This window comes from Pocillopora damicornis, chromosome 8, assembly GCF_964200805.1.
Source record: "Pocillopora damicornis chromosome 8, jaPocDami1.2, whole genome shotgun sequence".
NCBI classification, from domain to species: Eukaryota; Metazoa; Cnidaria; class Anthozoa; order Scleractinia; family Pocilloporidae; genus Pocillopora; species Pocillopora damicornis.
The window spans coordinates 3,764,793-3,784,870 of record NC_142677.1 but is presented as its reverse complement, the minus strand read 5'-3'; the positions used below and the strand labels follow the sequence as shown (position 1 = coordinate 3,784,870).

The 20,078-nt window shown below is 36.0% G+C and overlaps 3 protein-coding genes across 5 annotated transcripts in view; all 3 read left to right on the top strand.

Moving 5' to 3' along the window:
- Window positions 1-185: 185 nt before the first annotated feature.
- On the top strand, window positions 186-1,915 carry LOC113675520 (trace amine-associated receptor 7f-like). The gene has a single exon (XM_027192112.2). It carries the CDS (start codon window positions 512-514, stop codon window positions 1,538-1,540), a length of 1,029 nt encoding a protein of 342 aa, XP_027047913.2. The 5' UTR covers window positions 186-511; the 3' UTR covers window positions 1,541-1,915.
- A 696-nt stretch (window positions 1,916-2,611) lies between these two features.
- Window positions 2,612-20,078, top strand: part of LOC149040998 (YEATS domain-containing protein 4-like) — a 65,973-nt gene continuing 48,506 nt past the window's right edge. The window contains exons 1-7 of one of the 3 annotated variants that reach the window (XM_089214216.1): window positions 2,612-3,170; window positions 3,247-3,366; window positions 3,510-3,576; window positions 4,946-5,040; window positions 5,854-5,946; window positions 6,039-6,120; window positions 7,866-8,475. In XM_089214216.1, the coding sequence (XP_089070342.1) occupies window positions 3,138-3,170; window positions 3,247-3,366; window positions 3,510-3,576; window positions 4,946-5,040; window positions 5,854-5,946; window positions 6,039-6,120; window positions 7,866-8,062 (687 nt within the window). In that variant the 5' untranslated portion in view covers window positions 2,612-3,137 and the 3' untranslated portion in view covers window positions 8,063-8,475. Of the gene's footprint in view, window positions 3,171-3,246; window positions 3,367-3,509; window positions 3,577-4,945; window positions 5,041-5,853; window positions 5,947-6,038; window positions 6,121-7,865; window positions 8,476-20,078 lie in introns of those variants that run through there. The other 2 variants (XM_089214217.1, XM_089214218.1) reach the window with 2 other exon arrangements.
- On the top strand, window positions 10,001-16,862 carry LOC113679138 (uncharacterized). The gene is made up of 12 exons (XM_089214211.1): window positions 10,001-10,125; window positions 10,502-10,545; window positions 11,349-11,434; window positions 11,779-11,838; window positions 11,999-12,061; window positions 12,200-12,356; window positions 12,688-12,788; window positions 13,362-13,413; window positions 13,826-13,881; window positions 14,523-14,585; window positions 14,863-15,468; window positions 16,004-16,862. The coding sequence occupies exons 2-12, from the start codon at window positions 10,536-10,538 to the stop codon at window positions 16,280-16,282; spliced, it is 1,533 nt and encodes a 510-aa protein (XP_089070337.1). The 5' UTR covers window positions 10,001-10,125; window positions 10,502-10,535; the 3' UTR covers window positions 16,283-16,862.

Here is a 20,078-nt window from a genome sequence, read left to right as displayed (position 1 = left end):
TTGAAGTACTCTTTTCACTTAAATAATACGTCTGACGTTACCATGTGACAAGTTGTATTAATTTGATTTCCCTTTTGAGAAAATGATCTATGTCTCGCCCCGGGCTTGAGAATGCCTGTTGCTTTTCACTTAAGCGAGTTAACTTTGTTATCACGTGGTTTCCATCAATTTTTAATTTTGTCCCAGAAGAAATCCTATATAAGATCACATAATCAATCCAAAATTTGCCGTCCTTTGAGCGACACAGTCCTATCTGGTTTCGGATTTTGTCAGTTTATTTGTTTTGACTGACGTGTACCGCCCCTCCCTACGAAGCGTGACTTTCTTTTTTAAGAAGTTTATCAAATTAGCGAGTGGACATGTAAATTTCATTTCCGGCAGCCAAAACAGTGACAGCTGATCGTACATCTCCGGTCAAAGTTCTTGTTTACACTTCTCCATCCTCTAACCTTGTTATAAATAGGTCTAATAAGCACTCTGAGGACGAAAAGGCAACATTCTCGCCACAGTGATGTCTTTAATCGGGTTATATCCGTGTTCGAATATTTCTGCTCCAACAGCATTGAGCATTACATCTGCGACGTTCTGCTCCCTACTCGCCGTTACAGCTGTCACAGGCAATGTCCTGATACTCCTTGCCGTAATTATCGACCCAAATCGCAATCTACGATCACCATTTAACTTCTTGGTGGCTAATTTAGCGGCAGCAGATCTGATTGTCGGTTGTGTTGCGCTTCCAATGTCAGTGGACTTCTACATTCGCGAATCGCTAACCGAAAAGATAACTCTCCTTCCGAGAGATGATGTTCGACGAGTCAGCTCCTTCATCTCTACGACGGCGTCATTGTTTAGCTTAGCCGCTTTGACTGTGGACAGATTTATTGCGATTACAGACCCGTTGAAATACAAGATAAAACTGACTACAAAACGAGCTGCCATCATTTCGTTTGTACTTTGGATCGTGTCAATTGGCTTTCCATTTCTTTACTTTAAAGTCGGTTACTTGAAGTATCAATTTGTCTTCGCCAATACAGCGGTAGTGGCTACGTTCTCTGTCATGTGCCTCACCTATACGAAGGTTTTCAAAAGCTTTAAAAAACAAGTGAAGAACTGGGACAGTTTACACGATGGTCGTGAAAGTGACAATCACCTGAAAATGAGAGCCATAAAGTGGGAGAAGAAAATCACAAAAACTTTTATTATCATGCTGGCGCTGTTTATCAGCTGTTTTCTCCCGTCCTTGCTACTTATCTACGTGATAAGCTTCTGCGGAAGTTGTAACTGCATATTTATTCACTGGGCAAGAGATTTAAATTATATTTTAATCATGGCCAATTCAAGCATGAATCCTTTCGTCTTCGCGTGGCGTCTCCAACCGTATCGCAAGGCTTTCTCAAAGATTCTAACTTCTGGAAAAGTCGTCACAAAACTGCGTTCGGTTTCTCTGCAGATGAGCCAGTCAATGAACTCGCTATCGTTAGGTCCTACAGTTTCAGGAACTTACACCACAAATACAACTTCGAGTGACAGTCCATTGTAACTCAGCTGTTTTTCTTTTCTCTTCTTTTTTTATTTAGCTCTCCTATTTGCAATAGATACATTGTCAGTTTCCTAAGGTCAAAAATGTTACGTCTGAGATGTAACAACGCATCTAATTGTCACAGATAATAGACACAAACTGACGATAGTATTTTTCACTTTCAAGTTTCTTCTAATTCGAAGATAATTACAAATATTTAAAACTGGTCACCAATACTGTAAAATTGGCAAGCTAACTTTCTAGCATGTAATATCGATATTAGCAATTGTGATATTTCGAGAATGATTGCCGCCTATGTAAACAATTCCTACAAAAATCCAAGCTTGTTTTGTTTTGATTTTTTTCTTTTCGCGTCGCCAAAGTAATTTTCCCAAATCTACTGAAAAAAAGAAACCGTAAAAATCTGTTGAAGGTATGGTAGAAATATTTTTGTTTGTATGTAGGGTCATTGCTATCGAAAAACATGCTGGCTCCACGTACTTTTTTTTTTTTTATTAACAGCATTCATGTTGCCTCGCTATTTACACTCATTATTTATTCAGGGCACTGCGCACTGTTTGTTTCGATATTAGCTATTGAATACGGTATTCCGTTGAAACGAATGGGTATTGGAGACCATAATGGTGTTTGAACTAGCTGCATAACAGAGGTTATTTATGATTGGGTCTTCCAACTTCGGGTAAATTACAGTTGACAACCTTTCAACTTGTAAAACATGGAACAATGAGCCAGTTGTATTTCCCTTTCAGTATATTAAAAGTCTATACAAGCTTGGGATCTTAAAGGCTACCGTCAGTAAGCTCCATTCTATTTTCATCGGCGTCGATTGTAAAGTGATGTGCCCGAGTAAACGACGGTGAGTAATCATGCGGAGGGGAGGAATCCCTAAGAAGGATATTGAAAAATGCACACGGTGGGGGGGGGGGGGCAATTAAAGTTAGCTAAGGGAGAAGGGATGCTCCGTCGAGCCACCAAAGCCCAGTCCTGTTTCAGGGCCCTGTTAATGGCAAATGATAGTGGCCTATTGAAGTTTGGGAACTAAACCTGGTAATTTTCGAACTAAAACAAGAGGTTATTAACCGTTTGTAATCTCTTGACGAAATAAAACATGTTATTTTTGGCGCAACAAGAATCATATCGACGTACGAACTGCACTTCGGCAACTTTCACATCCTTTCATGACTTTCAGTTCCCAAATACACCCTGTTAGAGATATTACATAGAATAACGACTTTATAGTCTGTTAAATCTACTAAGCGGGTATATACTCGATTTGGTCCAATAAAGGAATACCCCCCCCCCCCTCCAACCCCACCCCACTATCCCACGCGCTCCCCGTCAAGATTTGGGACCTTTTTCTTTCGACAATAAAAAAGGGGGTTGGCAGGAATTCTCAAAAGGGACTCACGAATTTTGGCACGCCTTACGAATGTTTGCACGAAAGCCAAAGAGGGAATTCCGACTTCTGACTTCAGAATCTTTAAATTTTATCACGGTTTGCATTTCTCGTTACACACGGATACACTTTATTACACATACTCAACCAAGATGCTAAACGTGGTGTACGCCCGCGATAATCAGCACTGACAGAAACAATATGGCGTCATCCGGTGATAATGCCAGAGTGAAGGTTTGTTAACGTTCTGGTAGAATAAGCCTTAGCTTTCTTTCTCTTTGAAAATACTGCATTTTTTTGTTCCCTGAAGGGTGTCACAGTCATAAAACCTGTAATATTTGGAAATGTGTCTCATTACTTTGGAAAGAAACGTGAAAGCGACGGCCACACTCATGGTTGGACAGTTTTTCTTCGCCCTTTCAAAAACGAGGTTCGTACGTCTGCCAAATTTCTCGCCAGTGGCTCTGAAAAAGCAGTTCATTATGTCTCAAATAGAAATATGGAAGTATTGAAAATAAAATTACATCTCAAGAAGAATAATCGAAGTATTCAAAATGTGGTTGTTTTTTATAGGACATGTCCAGCTATGTAAAGAAAGTCCACTTCAAACTTCATGAAAGTTATGCTAATCCCTTAAGAGGTAAGAAATTCTAGGGGTGATAGCGAGATTAAAAGAGAAAGATGAACGAAGAGACAGTCACTGACCGACTGATCAACAGAGATGGACCTGTAGACAGAGGCACTGCAGACAGACAGAGAGTCACAGATAAACAGACAGTCAAACAAATCACAAATTACAGGAACTGATGACGATATGAAGGTTGATGTAACATGAAGACAGAGTTTAAGAGACAGACAGATACATAAACAAAGGAAACATACGTAAATCAAAGCAGTAAGATTTCCATATAGCCCTATACTGTTGTCAAACAAAGCCTTAATCCCAAAGACAATTTATTGTTTTTGCTATTGTTTTCTTTATTCAAGAACTGTATGCATGATGAATTATAGGGCCGTGTGGAAATTTTACCTTCAAAACGGTATAGATGCACAACTGAACAGAGAGACGTAACAACAGACAGATACTAGGTAGATGGATAAACAAGAAAAAATAAACAAGAAGCCTTCTTCTTCTTCTTCTTCTTCTTCTTCTTTTTTTTTAGCCCTTTTACACCCTATGATTCATATTCTCCATACTTTTCTTGGTACATTTACTAAGGTGCTGAATAGGAGAATTTTGTATAACAATCAAGAGTCTCTTTAGTTAGTGATCATTTACTTTATTCTCACAACATTAATGTGTAATTCAGTGGTGATATTGTACTTGGAGAAATTAGATGCTAGTCATACTTTGGGGTAAAGGGTTAAATTCTTCCTCAGTTTTGTTATAAATACTTGAATTGAAGAAGCTTTATCTTTAAAGCAATTTGATTTGAAACTTTGCTTCTTTTTGTTAGACTTGTGAATTAGAGAAGGGTGACAAAGGGTTGATATTTGATGCTTTACACTCTAACATGAGAATGTATATTCTCCATACTGTTCTCTATACATTTCCCAAGGTGCTGAAAAGGAGAATTTGTTTAACAATCAAGAGCTTCTTTAGTTGGTGATAATTTCCTGTATTTCCTTGATCTTAAATGAATGATTCAGCAGTATTAATGTGAGGAGAAACTAGATGCTGGTCACTCTTAGGGTTTAAAGAGTCAAGGCTCAAACTGATTTGTGGTGCAAGAATTTACATTAATTTTCTCTTTCATTTTATGAAAACCTCAAGAGTTCCCTGAAACCTTGTACATAAGAAGAGAGATTTGAAGTTTATCCTTTCAAATTTGCTCTGTGTGAGAATTGTTGGTTAGAGTATTATGTGAAGTATGAATTTGTCTAAAATTTGTGCATAAAACAAGATAAGGACCCTTTTACCACCCTCTTAGAGGTGGTGCTTTGCCATAGCATTTAACTGTTTGAGTCATGTGCTGGGACATGTCTACCAACATTTTTTTTTGTTACAGTGGTAACAAAGCCTCCATATGAAGTGAATGAGTCAGGTTGGGGAGAATTTGAAATACAGATCAAAATATTTTTCATGGACCAAAGTGAAAGACCGGTTAGTTCACCTTCTATGTAGACCTCAAAGTATTTACAAAACTGTAACTTTTGAAAGATTGATTTATCGTATTAAATTTCCTCAGAATGTCTCTGATTCTTTTATATATCATTGCACATTTATGCAATTGCACATATATTATTTCTAGGCTATCATATGTTTTGTGATTATGAGCATTTAAAGACAGTAAATTTCAAAATGTTATGGTATTTAAGGGACGCAATACCAAATTGGTTTTGATAAAATCAAGTAAATATGAGAGAAAGAAAGAATGCCATGCTAACCTAAGGGGCTATGTTAGGGTTTCTGCATTGTCAAATATTTTCCACATGGATTTCCTCAGCTGGTCACTTACTATGCTTGTCAATATTTTTAATCTCTTCAACTCCCAGAAGTGATTAACATGTAACTTCTCCCTATAATTTTGATACATTATCCAGCAAACAGGTAATGAGAATACTCAAACTTATCAGGTAGAAGTTGTTATCTCGATCAAACACCAATTTCTTGTGCCTAATTTACAAAGAAATGTGTAGCAGCTAGAGGGGAGAATTAACAATCAGATCTTGGGAGTTAAAGGGTATTACCTCATTGTTCATCCTCAAATTACTGTTTATTTGATCCTCTTAATTTTTTATCCATTTTTAATCTTGTGCATTGCACTATTTTATTTTGTGGTTTCTCTGCATCGCATTTAATGAGCACATGAAAAAAATCTTTGTAAATCCTTTTTGTTTAATGCCTACATTTTGCATGAAGTTTCTCCTGGCATTCAGTTTAAAAAATGTTTGTGTGGTAATTTTTTTTCTACAGGTTACATTTTATCACCTTTTGAAGCTTTTCCAAACAGAATCTGCACTTGCCTCTGGAAAAAAACAGCTGGTTTCTGAATTCTATGATGAAGTTGTAAGTAGGACATATGTGTTTGGCTATGTTTTTTCTTCCAATTGGACCAAGCATTTTAGCGGTTGAATGTCTTAATCCATGTATTTTTGTAGATTTTTCAGGACCCCACCCAGATGATGCATCAATGTTTACTCAGTGCAAGACAGTTGCAACCCATAAAACATGAGTCTGACTGTAAGAACGTTTTTTGAATATTTTTTGAATTTTTTCATTTATTTTGAGACTGGAAAGTAACTAATGGAGTAGACTTATTGAGTTTTTTTTCCTAATAAAAATAATAATAATAATAATAATAATAATTATAATAATAATAATAATAATAGTAATAATAATAATAATAATTATCCAGTGGAAATTGAATTAAGCAGGTTGATCACTTAGGACCAGGTGGAGTCCAAGTTGGTCTGCAATCAAACACATTAGTGATTGACAAAATTGGACTGTAAAGTAAGAGTCTGATTTGTTAATCTCGAATATGATTACTGACAGAATTGGACAACAAGATGTTGTGTTACGAATGAATCATAACCATTTAAATTTCTGAAAAAAACAAATACACCTTGAAAAAATGTCTCCAGTAGAGACAATGTCTTTATTAAAAAATTTCTCCATTTTGGAGATTCCCCAGTTTTTCTTTGGATAAGAGGTTGTTACCATGGTTATTTTGATCATTTCTGTGATTTTTGGATTAGCTTAGTGGACCTAGTATGATTGGCTACTTCAACTGTTGGATTACAGGTGTCCAATTACAGCCAACTGTCGAATTACACTGTCCAATTATAACAACTACAAAATGATTAGTGAAAAATGAAGCTGCAAATGCACCAATAATATTTGAGGAATTTGTAATGGTTATGATTAATGCAGGTTCTACAGAACAGGGTTGTTATAACAACAACAACAACAACAACAACAACAAAATGCCATGTTATTCCAAAATGTACAAAAACTTGCTCCAAAAAAACTACTAAGTGACATTGGTTTTGGGAGATAAACATGGATTTAGTGTTTACTTGAAAGATTATTCTTAATTATATTAGAGTGGTTCACTTTAAGTGTCTTTTTACAAGAAGGAAGACAAAACAAATAGACCATTAGAACTCAGTAAAGGGTGACCACCATTGCTTAATAGAGGTGAAAATTATTACTGTCAGTATCTAAGAAGAAAAAACTTTAGGACTTTAACAACCAACTGCTTAATACAGGGTGACTGCTTGGTACGTTGCAGCGTAATACAGGTTTGACTGTACTAGCTTGACTTAAATGCATTCCATCAGACTTAACCCTTTACACCCCAACATCAGTATGCATATTCTCGTTCCTGTTCTCTATACATTTCCTAAAGTACTAACAAGGAGAATTTGTTCAACAATCTAGAGCTTCTTTAGTCTGTGATCATTTCCTTTATTCTTGTGACTGTAATGTGTAATTCAGGGGTGGATTGGCTTAACTTTTAATAAATGTCCTGTTCAGCATAAGTAATATGGCAAGCTAGATTAACTTGCTGTTTTGCTTTTTCAGTAGCATAAAATTAAAACTGCTTGGTACTTTACCTTTCCACTCCCACGAGTGACCAGGATATAATTTTTCCTTACAATATGAAATACAATGTCAAGACAGCAAGCACTGAAATTAAAGGAAAATATCAATCATGGGATTTCCATTTGACCATACACTAAATTTAAGAACAAAAATTGTTAGCAATGTGTTGCAGACAGGAGGAAGAATTAGTTAGTAAATCTTGGGAGTGAAAAGGTTAAACCCCCAGACATCAATCATGTTACAGCACAATTAGTCAGAATTTTCATTCATATAAAAATACTGGATACTCACTTTCAGTATTGTTTTGTGCGAATTTCTGTTGATAGTTCAGACACGTTATTCAATAACCTGGGATTTTATCTTTATCTGCATTACAGGGGCTGAAATCGAACAAAGAACTACAGCTTCCATAGGTGCTGCTCGTCAAAAGATTGGCAAAGAAATCAGTGAGTTGAATGAAAAATTGAAAGTGTGCAAAGATGCTATCCAACAAATGAAAGCTGAAATAGCAAAGCTTGAACAACAAGAAATTGAGGGACCAGAACAGAGCATGGCACCAACTGTTGTACAGTGAGAGAATCAAGACTAGTGCTCTCTTCAGCAAGCTCTTAAGCATTGGTTTTTGCAAATAACCAGGGTGTTTGTGAAAGTGCAGTGTCATAGACTCAAAGATACTTCTTGTTTTGGTTACAATAGCCTTCTTGAGAGGGGCTTTGCCCATCATATAGTACATGGTAAAGATCTGGTTTAGTCAGAAGTGGATATGTAAATTGTAAAGAAGGACTTTAAATCAAGTTCTGATGAACAATGTACACCCCAACGCATGTTTTGTTATTATGATATAGATAATGTATTAACTGGAAATTAGATGATTTCTGTGTGTGTTGTTTTTTGTTTCTACCGTCTTTTATCACTAATCCGTGAGCAGACCAGATGGAGCATGTAGATCTACAGAAAATATATGATAAAAAATTTATAAGCTATAAACCCCAACATTTCTTTCATCTTTCTCTCTTTCATTCAGTCACTTACTAATCACACAAGGCATTAGTTTTACCCTAGGAAGGGTGAGAGATTCTGGCAATGAAAAGGAGACTAGTTGTCACAAAAATTGAATGCAACTTAATTGTCAATAAACGGGGATCAATAAAATAATACAGAATCTTGGAGGGGGAAATCAGGCTAATTTTATGGTGACACATTAAGAAAATTCTTCAGCTCCAGCTCCAGCTCCAGCTCCTTTTCAGCAGTATGGTCAGTATTTGGCTATTCGGCGTAAGTACGTCATGTATGGGGAATTATTATGGACATTACTGTATGTATGTAAAGTATAGGACGTAATATATATTAAGTATTGTATCAGGTCGAAATCAGTTTCCTAACACTAATTTCCTGACTTGGACAGCCTTGAGATCTTCTATTATTAATATGAAATCAAAAAGCTCCTGCCCCATCCCCACAGCGGGTAATCTCGATCCTATGAATTTTATTAATAAGTCTAAATCTTTTAATGCATATACTGCAAAGTGTAAACAGTTTTATTCTACGATGATAACAAGTAAAGCGAGAATCCCGAATGGCTTTAAAAAGTTGACAGCGGATTTTGAGCTTTCAAATGCGCAGGAAGTTTTCTTTATTCCTTATCTTGTTGCGAGCGAAACGAATGTTTGGTCGTTTCAATACAGAATATTGAATTTCATTTTGTTTACAAACGATAAATTGTTCAAGATGGGGTTAAGTGATTCGGACAAGTGTTCTTTTTGTGGAACCTATACGGAAGATCTGTACCACCTCTTCTTTAACTGCTCCTTTGTGCAAGATTTTTGGAACGTATTTACAGTCTGGTGGTTTGATCTTAGTGGCGAATATTTAACTTTGTCTTTAAAAGATATTATGGTTGGCTTACTTCAGAGGAACGATTTGTTAAATTATTTGATAATTTTAGGGAAATTGACTATTTGGGAATGTAGAAAAAATAACACCTCTCCAATATTTAGATTGTTTTTGCACAAGGTTGAAGTTAAAAACCAAGTTGAAAAAATAATTGCTATAAGAAACAGAAAGCTTCGCGATTTTCAAATTAGATGGGAATTTCTCATATAATTTTGTGTTTGCCCTTTTTTTTAAGGAAAAGAATGGAAGACCAATGCATAAACTTAGATCTCATATTCTTCCTTGTTTATTAGTTTATTGTAGTTTATTTTTGTTAGAGAATTAACTGGGCGTCGCCATCGCCGGTATGTGTCACTGTGCAATGTTAAAAGAAAATAGTACTTTTTGTATGTAATGGTATAATTAGTCGATTGTGTTGTTAATAGAGCTGGATACTGTAAGTAGTGTAATTATTAGTGACTGTAAGTAGAGTAATGTAAATAAGCATTATGTTTGTAATTTAATAAAAAAAATAAATAAATAAAAAAAAAAAGAAATTAGTTTCCTCTACATGAGTTATACGTCATTTGGCGACCATACCGCTGACAACAAGCTAAAATGACCCTGGGCGCGCCACAGCTACGTCATGCGAAAAGAAACCAATGAGAATACTGACTTTCATCTCTTTCTTTCGGTATTTTATCGTTTGTGACACCATAATAATATTTTGAATAACCTGGTGGGAGAAAATACCTTTTTTCTGTGGTAAGTTCAAGCAATTCTACCAGATAAGATCCTTCTCGCCTTGTTTGAATAGTGCAGTTTTAGTTTGCGATCAGTTCATTTAATGTTGATATTTAAAATCAAGTTCAGTTCTAATTTGACAGCGAAACCCGCTTTTTCGATGGGATTGTGCAGAAAAATGTCTGTTGCGATGTCAGTGAGCGGAATTTCGTTCTTTGGAAAAGTACACAGTTGACGAAATCTTGAAATCATGTACTGATAAGCTTTACTAGTAAGGAAGCTAAACTCGATGTGGAATCGATTCAGAAATACTGTACATTCGAGACTAAAAGCCTGGAGTCATTTTATGTCTGAAAACTTGGAACTAAATTAATTTTACGCGTGACTTTTTTTACAGTTTGCATTACGTGGAAAAAGAGATTGAAATTACTATGGATGAAAGTAAGTAACTACATGTAGATTGATTTTAAATGAAAGTCATCTTAACAAAGTCAGTTTGATCAATGCTCTTTTGTAAATGAATGGCAAGACAGAAAAAAAGAAATGCTGGTGTGTTGTTTGTTTGATAATATGACCAAAGAGCGATAATTTTTCCAAGTCTCCCTTTTTTTTGCCAAAAATAATATGTTGGTTGCCAATTTGCAACTTTTGTCCAAAGTTTAGCCGCCAAGCATAATCTTCACTCACCAAGGGGACCAAAATGGTTGCAGCTGTTAATGTTGCTGCTGTTAATTTAGGCCCAATTTATTTTGAAGGAAAATAACTTGTTGTAGGTGGTGTCACATTTACATGTAGTGTAGTCATCTTCATGTATGCTTGGTGTTTAAGGATGAATATCAGCATATACTTAAACCATGACATTTCAAAGTCATCTTGACTCCATTATCAAGTAAAAGGATGACAGTTGTATTAATTTCAGATTTCTTAATCATTGGTGTTCAAGGTGTCAGTGTATGCTGTATCTGATTAAAGGAATACTTTTGCTTGCATCGAGTCCGACTGTGTTGCCAATGTTGAAAATTTGTGGTTGTATTCTGCTAACATTCATCCATAGGTGTATTAGTGTTCAAGGTGTCAGTGTATGCTGTATCTGTATGTATCTTACAAGCAGGCTCTGAGAAAAAACTGTTATCAGTGAGAGGGTGTTATCCTGATATAAAACCAAACTCTGTGATACACACTCCTAGTGACTGCATAATGCAAAAATTGTTATAGTTTTGTTTTAACAAAAGTTTTCATTGTAGGCCAAGCACCTGTGTCTGTCAACTCAGAAACGTTTGTCATGGTGACAGGGCGAGGGAACAGAGTGGCTCTAGGAACAGAACAGCAAGTATGTAAATATCTTGTTTAGTATATAACTGCTCCAAGTATAGTACAAATAATGCACAAAACAAGTACAAACATCACAAGATGTTTGGACATGTGGTGTTTTGCATTGTAAAAAACTTGTTTAATTTGACTTGGACATGGCAAAATGTATGTGTGAAATACACAACAGAATAACTGCTGCAGCTCTGGTGGGTGCTGCATGTTATTGAAAGCGCTGCCTATTTTATTTTTATATTGATCATTATTTAAGCACTAATTAACTTATCTGTTATTAATTGAGCAGATGACTATTGATTATTGATGATTTTCTTAAATCTTTATTTATGTATTTATTATGCTTGTTAGATTTTGAGAAAAAATAAAGCCATGATAGTCTGGCTCAAGGAGCAGCAGAAGATTTTAGAAGTATGTATTTCAAATAATGTTACAAGATAAATTCATGTCTATAATTGAGTTAATAATGTATTAAATCGGCTATTGAAAAGAGTTTCTAAGATGATGTTTATTTTGCTATAATAACTCATTTGGGGTTTTTTTTATTAAAACATTATGTACTTTTCTGTAGAAGAAAAGAGAAGTGATCATTAGGTTGCAGCAGGAAGTGGACTGTCAAGATTATGGATGGAAGGTATGTTAATTTTTTTTGCTGGTTTTTGCAAAAATTGTTTTGTTTTACTCTGTGTCAGGGGAGGTGGATTGCTGACAAACAGTACTTCCCAAATCCCTCCAGGCTTTGGATTGAAACTGTATAACTGTTACATTTCAGGAGAAGGAGAGGGAATTACTCAAGAGAGATGATGAATTATCAGAGCTGAACCTAAGATTCACAGCGGAAATCATGAGGAACAATAGAACAATTGAAGAATTAAAGAAAGTTAACGCAGAGATGGCAAGAAGGACAGGTGACAGGGACATGGATGTAGGTAAGTATAACTAAAATTAAATATATTAAAAAATGCTCAGACTTTTTGATGGTGAAATGAAATACACATACTTTAAGATAGTACATGGGCAAAGTTTACAAGAGAAAAAGTTCCATTGTTATATATGCTGGTTCTTTTTTTCTGTCTTGGGAAACTTTGAGGCCCAGGAAAACAATACCAACTGTTTCCCACCAGAGCAGGCATTAAGTGTATAATATTAAATACCACCAAAAGATCAAAGAATACCTGTGACTGTGGCAAGATTCCACAGTTGCATAGTGCAAAAATTATCACAAGTGCGACAAAGAAAAAAATTCTTTGTCTTTTTAAGGTACTGGAACCATGAGGAACCAGGAAAATCTTATTGTAACAGAGAATACAAGGCTAAAAACTCCATCAGAGACAAGCTCCCACGGCAATTCAGTAATGCAGGTACATAACTATTAATAAATATCAGTGGTGAATTTCATTAGGAGATTGTAAGTAACATCTGTAGTGTATTGGTAGAATTTTCATCAGCAAACTTGATAGATTAATTGCAAAACAACCAATAAAAATCCCCACAGTTTTGAAGACCATGCCCTTGGGATTAGGACTGTGAAGAAGTTTTAATTTTTGCAGTCAGAATTGATATGCAATTAGTTCACTCAAAGAAACATCGTCCATTTCAAATTGTCACGCCCAGTTCGGTTTACCATTGGATCAAGCTAAAACAATGTAATTTTTGATGAATAGTAGATTTCACAGCCTTTTCATTGATATATAGTGTATAGTGGCATAGTCTCCTCTACTAACTATGATAGTGGTTATGCTTTAAATAGTGCTTTAAATCAAATAGTGCTAAAAACCTTTCTGTGAAGGACACCTTCGAAGGTCTACCATATCCATAATGAAGTGTCCAAATAAATTTACAGCCCAGCATTGAACTCTGTGCACAAACACTCATTGAAAGCAAGATAGTAGTCAAAGATTTTAATAATGTTTTGGTTTGACTTAATTTTTCAGGCCTCTTACACAGGAACTGAGTTTCTGAAGCCGAATAATTCATTGGGTAATGGTAAGTAACTATACAGATAGATAAGTTATTGTGGAAAACATTTTTGATATTACAATAGCAAGAGAGAATGGGAAGTAGTGTTCCCTTTCTATGTTGTGTGGGTTCTTAGGAAAATGTATAGCAACATCAGGATTGCTCCTTTCGACCCTTTTGTTTGTAGAGGTGATTGCATGAGATGTAATTTCTCCCTGCCATTCCAATATGTTTTCTTACATTCAGGCTCTGAGAAAAAACAAACTTATCAGCGAGAGGGTGTTATCCTGATATAAAACCAAATTCTTTTAATTCAATTTTAATTCAGTCGGGAGAATCTGCTGAATGGATCTTGAATCACTTCCTAGTGACTGCATAACAAAAAATCATTGAATTGTTATTAATAATTTCCATGTTTTAACAATTGTTTTCATTTTAGACGAGGGACCTTCTGTCGCTGCCTTGGTAACAGGGCAAGTAGTGGCTCAACTGCAAGTATGTAAATATCCTGTTTTATTATATAACTCCACCAAGAAAAGAAGTATAAATATCACAATATCATCGGACAGATGGTTATTTTGTACTATGAAAAACCTGTTTAACTTGAGTCAGCTGCGCGTGCCACGCTTTTTCTATTTGCTTCGCTTTTTACACCTGATAAGAAATATGCGTAAAATAAAGCAGTAACTAATTATTACATAAGTAATTAGAAGTTTCAGATTATTGTATCGCTGGGCATTTTATATTGCTATTTGTTTGTATTTTGACTCACCCTCCAAGCTTGTCAAAATACAGCGCAACTTCTAAAAATAGTCAGTGATAACATAAAGCAAAATGTCTAAAGAGATGTAATTTTTAATGTATAAGTGTTGGTGGTAAACTTCAAATAGAGATTGATAGTAACCAGTGAAGTATAAATATTTGTTAATCTGTCGTGATAAGTATGAAGAATTTTCTTTGAAGAAAATTTGACCTAAAACTCAACTAATTTTGATACAGGAGGAGGAAATAGGATGATGTAAATGTGAAAAAATCATGTTGGGCTGCAAAAAAAAATTTTTTTCAGAGTTCATGTTTATTATTACTTATTTTATTTATATATTGATCATTTTAATTTATGTATTTATGGTTGCTAGACTTTGGAAGAAAAAAATAAAGTCCTGATAGCAAAGCTCAGGGAGCTGGAGAAGAATTTAAAAGTAAGTATCTCAAATAATGTTACTAGACAATTCATGTTTATTAACTGAATTGAAAATGGGAATTGGTCAGCTTAAAGAGTTTCTAAGGTAACGTTTCGAGCGTGAAGAGTGAAGGATGATAAAATGATTTTAGTTCAAGAATTACTGAAGTTGGTTGTTTTTTTTTCTAATTTTAAGTTTAAAGTGTTTTACTCCTTGTTAGCGAAGGTGGATTGCTATAATAAATCCTAAATCCCTCCAGGCTTTTTATTGAAATTGCATAACTGTTACATTATAGAGGTGGGAGGAGAGAATTAAAGTAGACTTGGAAAGAACTCAGTATGCGGAAAGAACAGCTGAAGAGGTCAAAGTTCTTAGCCCGGAGGTTCAGCGCTGTGAAGTTTGGATAAACGAGGGTGAAAAAGAGTGGAGAGGGGCCAAAGGAAAAGTTATGAGGGGAAAGGTCCGTGACATAGAGGTTGTTGTAAAGGAACCTCTCTCTACCAAGCCTAGAGATTTTAAAGCCTTCAAGCGAGAAAGTGATATCATTTCTCAGCTTGATCACCCGAATGTGGTGCGATGTCATGCTACATTTGATGAGCATTATAACCAATCACCGTGGATAGTCCTAGAATATGCCAACAGTGTCAGCTTGGGATACCATTTGAATAAGAGGTTATTCACACTGGTACCCTTTGAAGTATTGTCCTTTGCTCTTGATGCAGGTCGTGGCCTCTTATATCTACACACTCTTCCGTCTCCGATTGTTCATGGGGATCTTCATTCTGGCAACCTGCTCCTCTTCATAATTGGCTCCACCCCCCCAGTGCTTAAACTTTACGACTTTGGTAAAGCAACTGTTTTGGGAAATACCATGCCACCTAATCAAGGACCAAGTAAAAAAGTAAGAGACATTTTTCTGTTTATCTTTACATTTTGTTAGTGCGATCGCTAAGACTGTTAAGAAAGAACGTCGGATGTCCCTGGAATTTGTCGGAGATCCCAGAGACAGCGAACATTAAGAGAAAAGTTTCTCTTCAACCGAGTGTCAAGTCAGAATTGCTCGTCCTTTTGTTTGTTATCCTCGCGATCGCAGCAATCCAGTAGTGACCAGGCTAAGATATACAACTTTTAATTGGTACTTTGTGGCTAACGAAGTCGACAGAAAATCTCAGAGAAAGTTTCAATTGAGTATCAAAGAAAATTAGATACCTTCCCTTTATTAAGTTAAGCCGGAAATTTCCTTACATACACCATACTACCCTTACAAAAATAAGCACATCTGCATCTACTTCGACAGTAAGTGAATACTTCTCAATAGCGAAGGAGACTACAGACCCATGAAAAAAACAAAAACGCACTAAAAAGTTTCTTATTAATGTATTTACCCATAACCACCAGTAACCATATGCTCTTTTTGGGTGCCTTTGTTATTCTAGGATGACGTGCTTAGCTTTGGGAAGCTGCTGTTAGACATGTTGCGCAAAATAAAGTGGCCTGATTGGATGGCCCGTCAGGAGAAAGTATATTTCCGTACTTTCCTGGAGCAATTGATAGAAAGGTGCATGAATAACATCCCAGAGTCACGACCAAGCATGCAAGAAGTGGTTGACGATCTGAAGGATTTGGAAAATAGTTACAGTAATTTTCCGGGACGAGTAGAACAAGACCTAGTGGAAAAGTATGTAATCACTGAAACGAGCTTCAATAGACACTGATGTTTCAAGCCGAACGATTTGTCGTGTCATAATGTTGACCATTTCTTTGAAGTTATCAGGTAGTTGAAAAAAAACAACAACAACAACAAAAACAAACAAAAAAAACCAAACCAAACCTAGAAATACATAATAATGATAAGATTAGCACTTAGAGCATTAATGTCATGATAAGCAAGGTGTTAGGTGTTCGGTTGCTTTTTACTCGGGCTACGTAGGTAGGCCGAGTCTAGGTTTCGGTTCCTTACGTTTTTTCTATCAGCATTGTCACTAAATTTGCTTTTTAGTGTTCGTAGAAAGTAATTAAGGTGCCATTTTGTAAAGTACTTCAAGTAATTATAAATAGGCGAGTGAGCTTAATTAGCGAATTGCAAGTTTTGTAATGTATTGCAAGTCATGTTCTGTTTAGTAATGCAATGTAAGTAACATTACGCTGTAAGTGACTGTTAGTATAAGTAAGAAATAAGTACTAGTGATTAATTCAATAAGTAGGGTGATATCGATTAATGTAAGCTGAGTACTGTAATGTAAGTTTAGTTCTGTGCAAATGTTTCTTTAATAAATGTTTATTAAATTTAAAAAAGTCTATCTATATATCTATCTATCTATCTATCGACAATATCGAAAGTGTGTTAGCGTGCGTTGCTTGACGGTCTGCGGTATTCCTCTACACGCATGAAAGCGAAGCAACCGTAAAAACGACGTGTCTGACGAGAAAACATGTGACTTGGTTTGCTCTTCGTATGTCTCTTTGCTCTCCGCTTCTCGTGGTGCAAGGTTTGATTGAAAATCATGAAGAATTGCTTTCCTTCTGGACCCCTTAGAGTACTTACACACACCATTCGCGGTAGACCCACACTTTAAGCTTTTAAGCCCCGTTAATTTTATGCTGTTATGATACGAGTTATTAATGATTGAACTCGTCATAAACATGTCATTTAAAATTTATATAGATAAAACCAATCCTGCACAAATATGATTAATCTTTACCTTCAAGCATTTTTGATACGCTGTCTTGATCATGATTGGTCAGTCCGTGCAGTGAAATCCCGAATTTGCTTCGGCGTCGATCAGTTCATAGCTTCAATACCCCCCCTGGACAGCCTCGCGGGCATTTGAACCTTTAAGAATTGGTTCGTTTCGTACCATTCAAGCACAATTTCTTATTGAACAATTCTTTTTGTGAGCAACGAATGTTGAAGAATTTAGCAAAGTCACGTATTACTTTTTAGTGCCGCTGTTTAGTTTTTTCGTTTGTAAGCATCACTCTACGATGTGAGCATTTCTTCTAAGCCATTTGCTCACGAAAGCGGACTCTTTACCTTGAAACTCCACCAGTATTAAAATTAACACCAGAATATTCGGCTGGTTCAAATTTGCCACCTCACCCAAGCGAGGCTCAAATCCCCCACCCCTGGTGGTACAGATGCCCGTGGAGTTGCTTGGGGGGGGGGGGGGATGTTAAAGCTTCAAATTGATTGACGCTTAAATCTGACTTGTTAACGAGACATAGGAGTTACAAAAGAAAGTTTTCAATGTGATGTTGAAGCCTCATGCGACACTAGATCCATTTTAGATCTAGATCTATCAGGGTTTCTATCTCTATCAGCCATGAGTGGTTTCGCCATTTTGTCTGATAAGACATTTTTTACTGAGGCGCTACGCCACAGACTCTAGTTTAAAATAAGGGGTTGTTTCGTGTGAAGTCACGAATCGCTGTCAAAGCTTTAAAGTGCATGCGTCTGTCGAAGGTTTCAAGTAAATAGCAGGTAAGAACACTCTTTGAAAGTATTATATTAGTATTTTGTATTTCACACGGCAATTCAAATATGAATACGAGAGTTTCACGTAAAATAGACTGCTTAGCCAGATTTAACTATTACGAACGCCTAAGCCCAAGATATTATCGTCCAGTCAGCTGAATGGTGTCTTCCGTTTTAAATTAGGGCATTTGTACTTTGGAGACAGAACATGAGTAGCTACGAAAACGTTTGCCATATATGATCCTTTAATTTTTCGCGATTGACGCCGTCGTATATCTCAAGTTCTATCACGTCGTAATTTATCGTCGATTTAAAATTACCCTGTTATACTCTCCCAACCAGGCAACACCACAATTTCTTTAGAAACTTACCTCCTTTATTAAATCAGAATTGGATTCGGCTACGTTCTTAGGAAAATTTTGGGGGATTCTTAGCATGTTTGGCAGAGTGTGGTAGCGTAATGACAACGGCCAATCTGAGGAAAGGAAAATACCTTTAAGGGGCCAATAAAAATTCAGAGTAAAAACAACCAAACAGCGTGAAGCGCGGGAAAACGCGGGCGACCAAGTCTTGGATCGTATTCTTTTTGTATCGGATCGGCTTAGAGATTGGTGCGAGTTTTCTGGACCAATCACAGTGCGAAGAAATGCAAAACCAATGCAATGCCGGATTACTTTAGATACTCAAATAAAAATTGCTCTGATAGAACAGTTCTTTACTTAGATTAACTCAATTTTCACCACTTAACATATGTACTTAGAACTGCTCTTGCACCTGTCAGTATATCGAATTTATAAGAATGGTGTATTTGAGCTTTAAAGCTAAATCACATATTGAAGACATATTTTTTTAGTTAAGCATTTCTTACGTTTGCATAGAAAATAGAAATTAAGAAAGAAAAAAAAAAGAGAAAACACGCACTCACACACACTCATATAGTACAAGTAGAAGAATACCAAGCTAAACACACACAAAGCTATTTCAGCAATACAGTTACCTAGTATGCAAATTACAATGACATCACTTTAAAACTAATGAGAGAAAGTATACCATTCTGGTATTTCCGAGAGTAAATATAAAACTTACCCTTCTGCAATATCGAACTTACCAAAAATGACATCTTCCTCTTTAAGGTTATCAACAGAGATGTTATAATCGCGCAACCAGGATAAGACATGTTTCCAAAAACTAGATGATACTCTACAGGAAAAGAGTAAATGCTCTACGGATTCAACCTCTGTTTGGCAGAAAGCACAGGACGGCGAATCAGCCATGCCAAAACGAAACATTAACTACTTTCAGCATGCGCGGCCGACTGCACCACGGGCACTATCTCATAATCAGTCCTCTACACGGATACGGAGAAGTTGCGAATGAAAGTCCATTAATATTACCACGCACTTTATCCATAGTAGAGGCTTTAGTTTTGTTGAAGAGAAGTGCGGGAAAAAAATGCGAGCTCCGCTTTTAGGCACGCCTAAATCTATATATTAAGACCCGTAATGAAAAAACCTTGCTCAGGATTGAGATTTTCTTTAGTTGAAAATAAATCGTAAATTTTTAAAAACCCTTTATTACACCCATTTTGAAATCACGGGTGGTCCCTGTAATCTGATTGGCTCTAATTGGCGCAATCTATTCACAAATCACACCATTTTTTGCTTTAAACTGCCCAGCCAATGAGGAGGCTACACTAATAACAAAACAACCAACTAGATTTCAAGACTTTTTTAAAGTAACCAATCAAATTGCAGGAAAATAAAAGACAAAGAGTATCATGGGGTAAATTTTGCAACTTTTGTTTTCAAAACTCTTATTCCCCCCCTCCAAAATGGATGAATTTCATTTCAAAACGCCTTAATACTGCATCAATAAAATATTTCAAATTTCAAAATGGATATAATAAAGTGGTAATTGAACCTCGTGTCGTGAAATTTTGGTCTGAAATCATACTTGTGATTTCAAATCACGCGTATGATTTCAGCTCAAATTGCACTCCACTCAGTTCAATTACCATTATAAATCTGCAATATCTC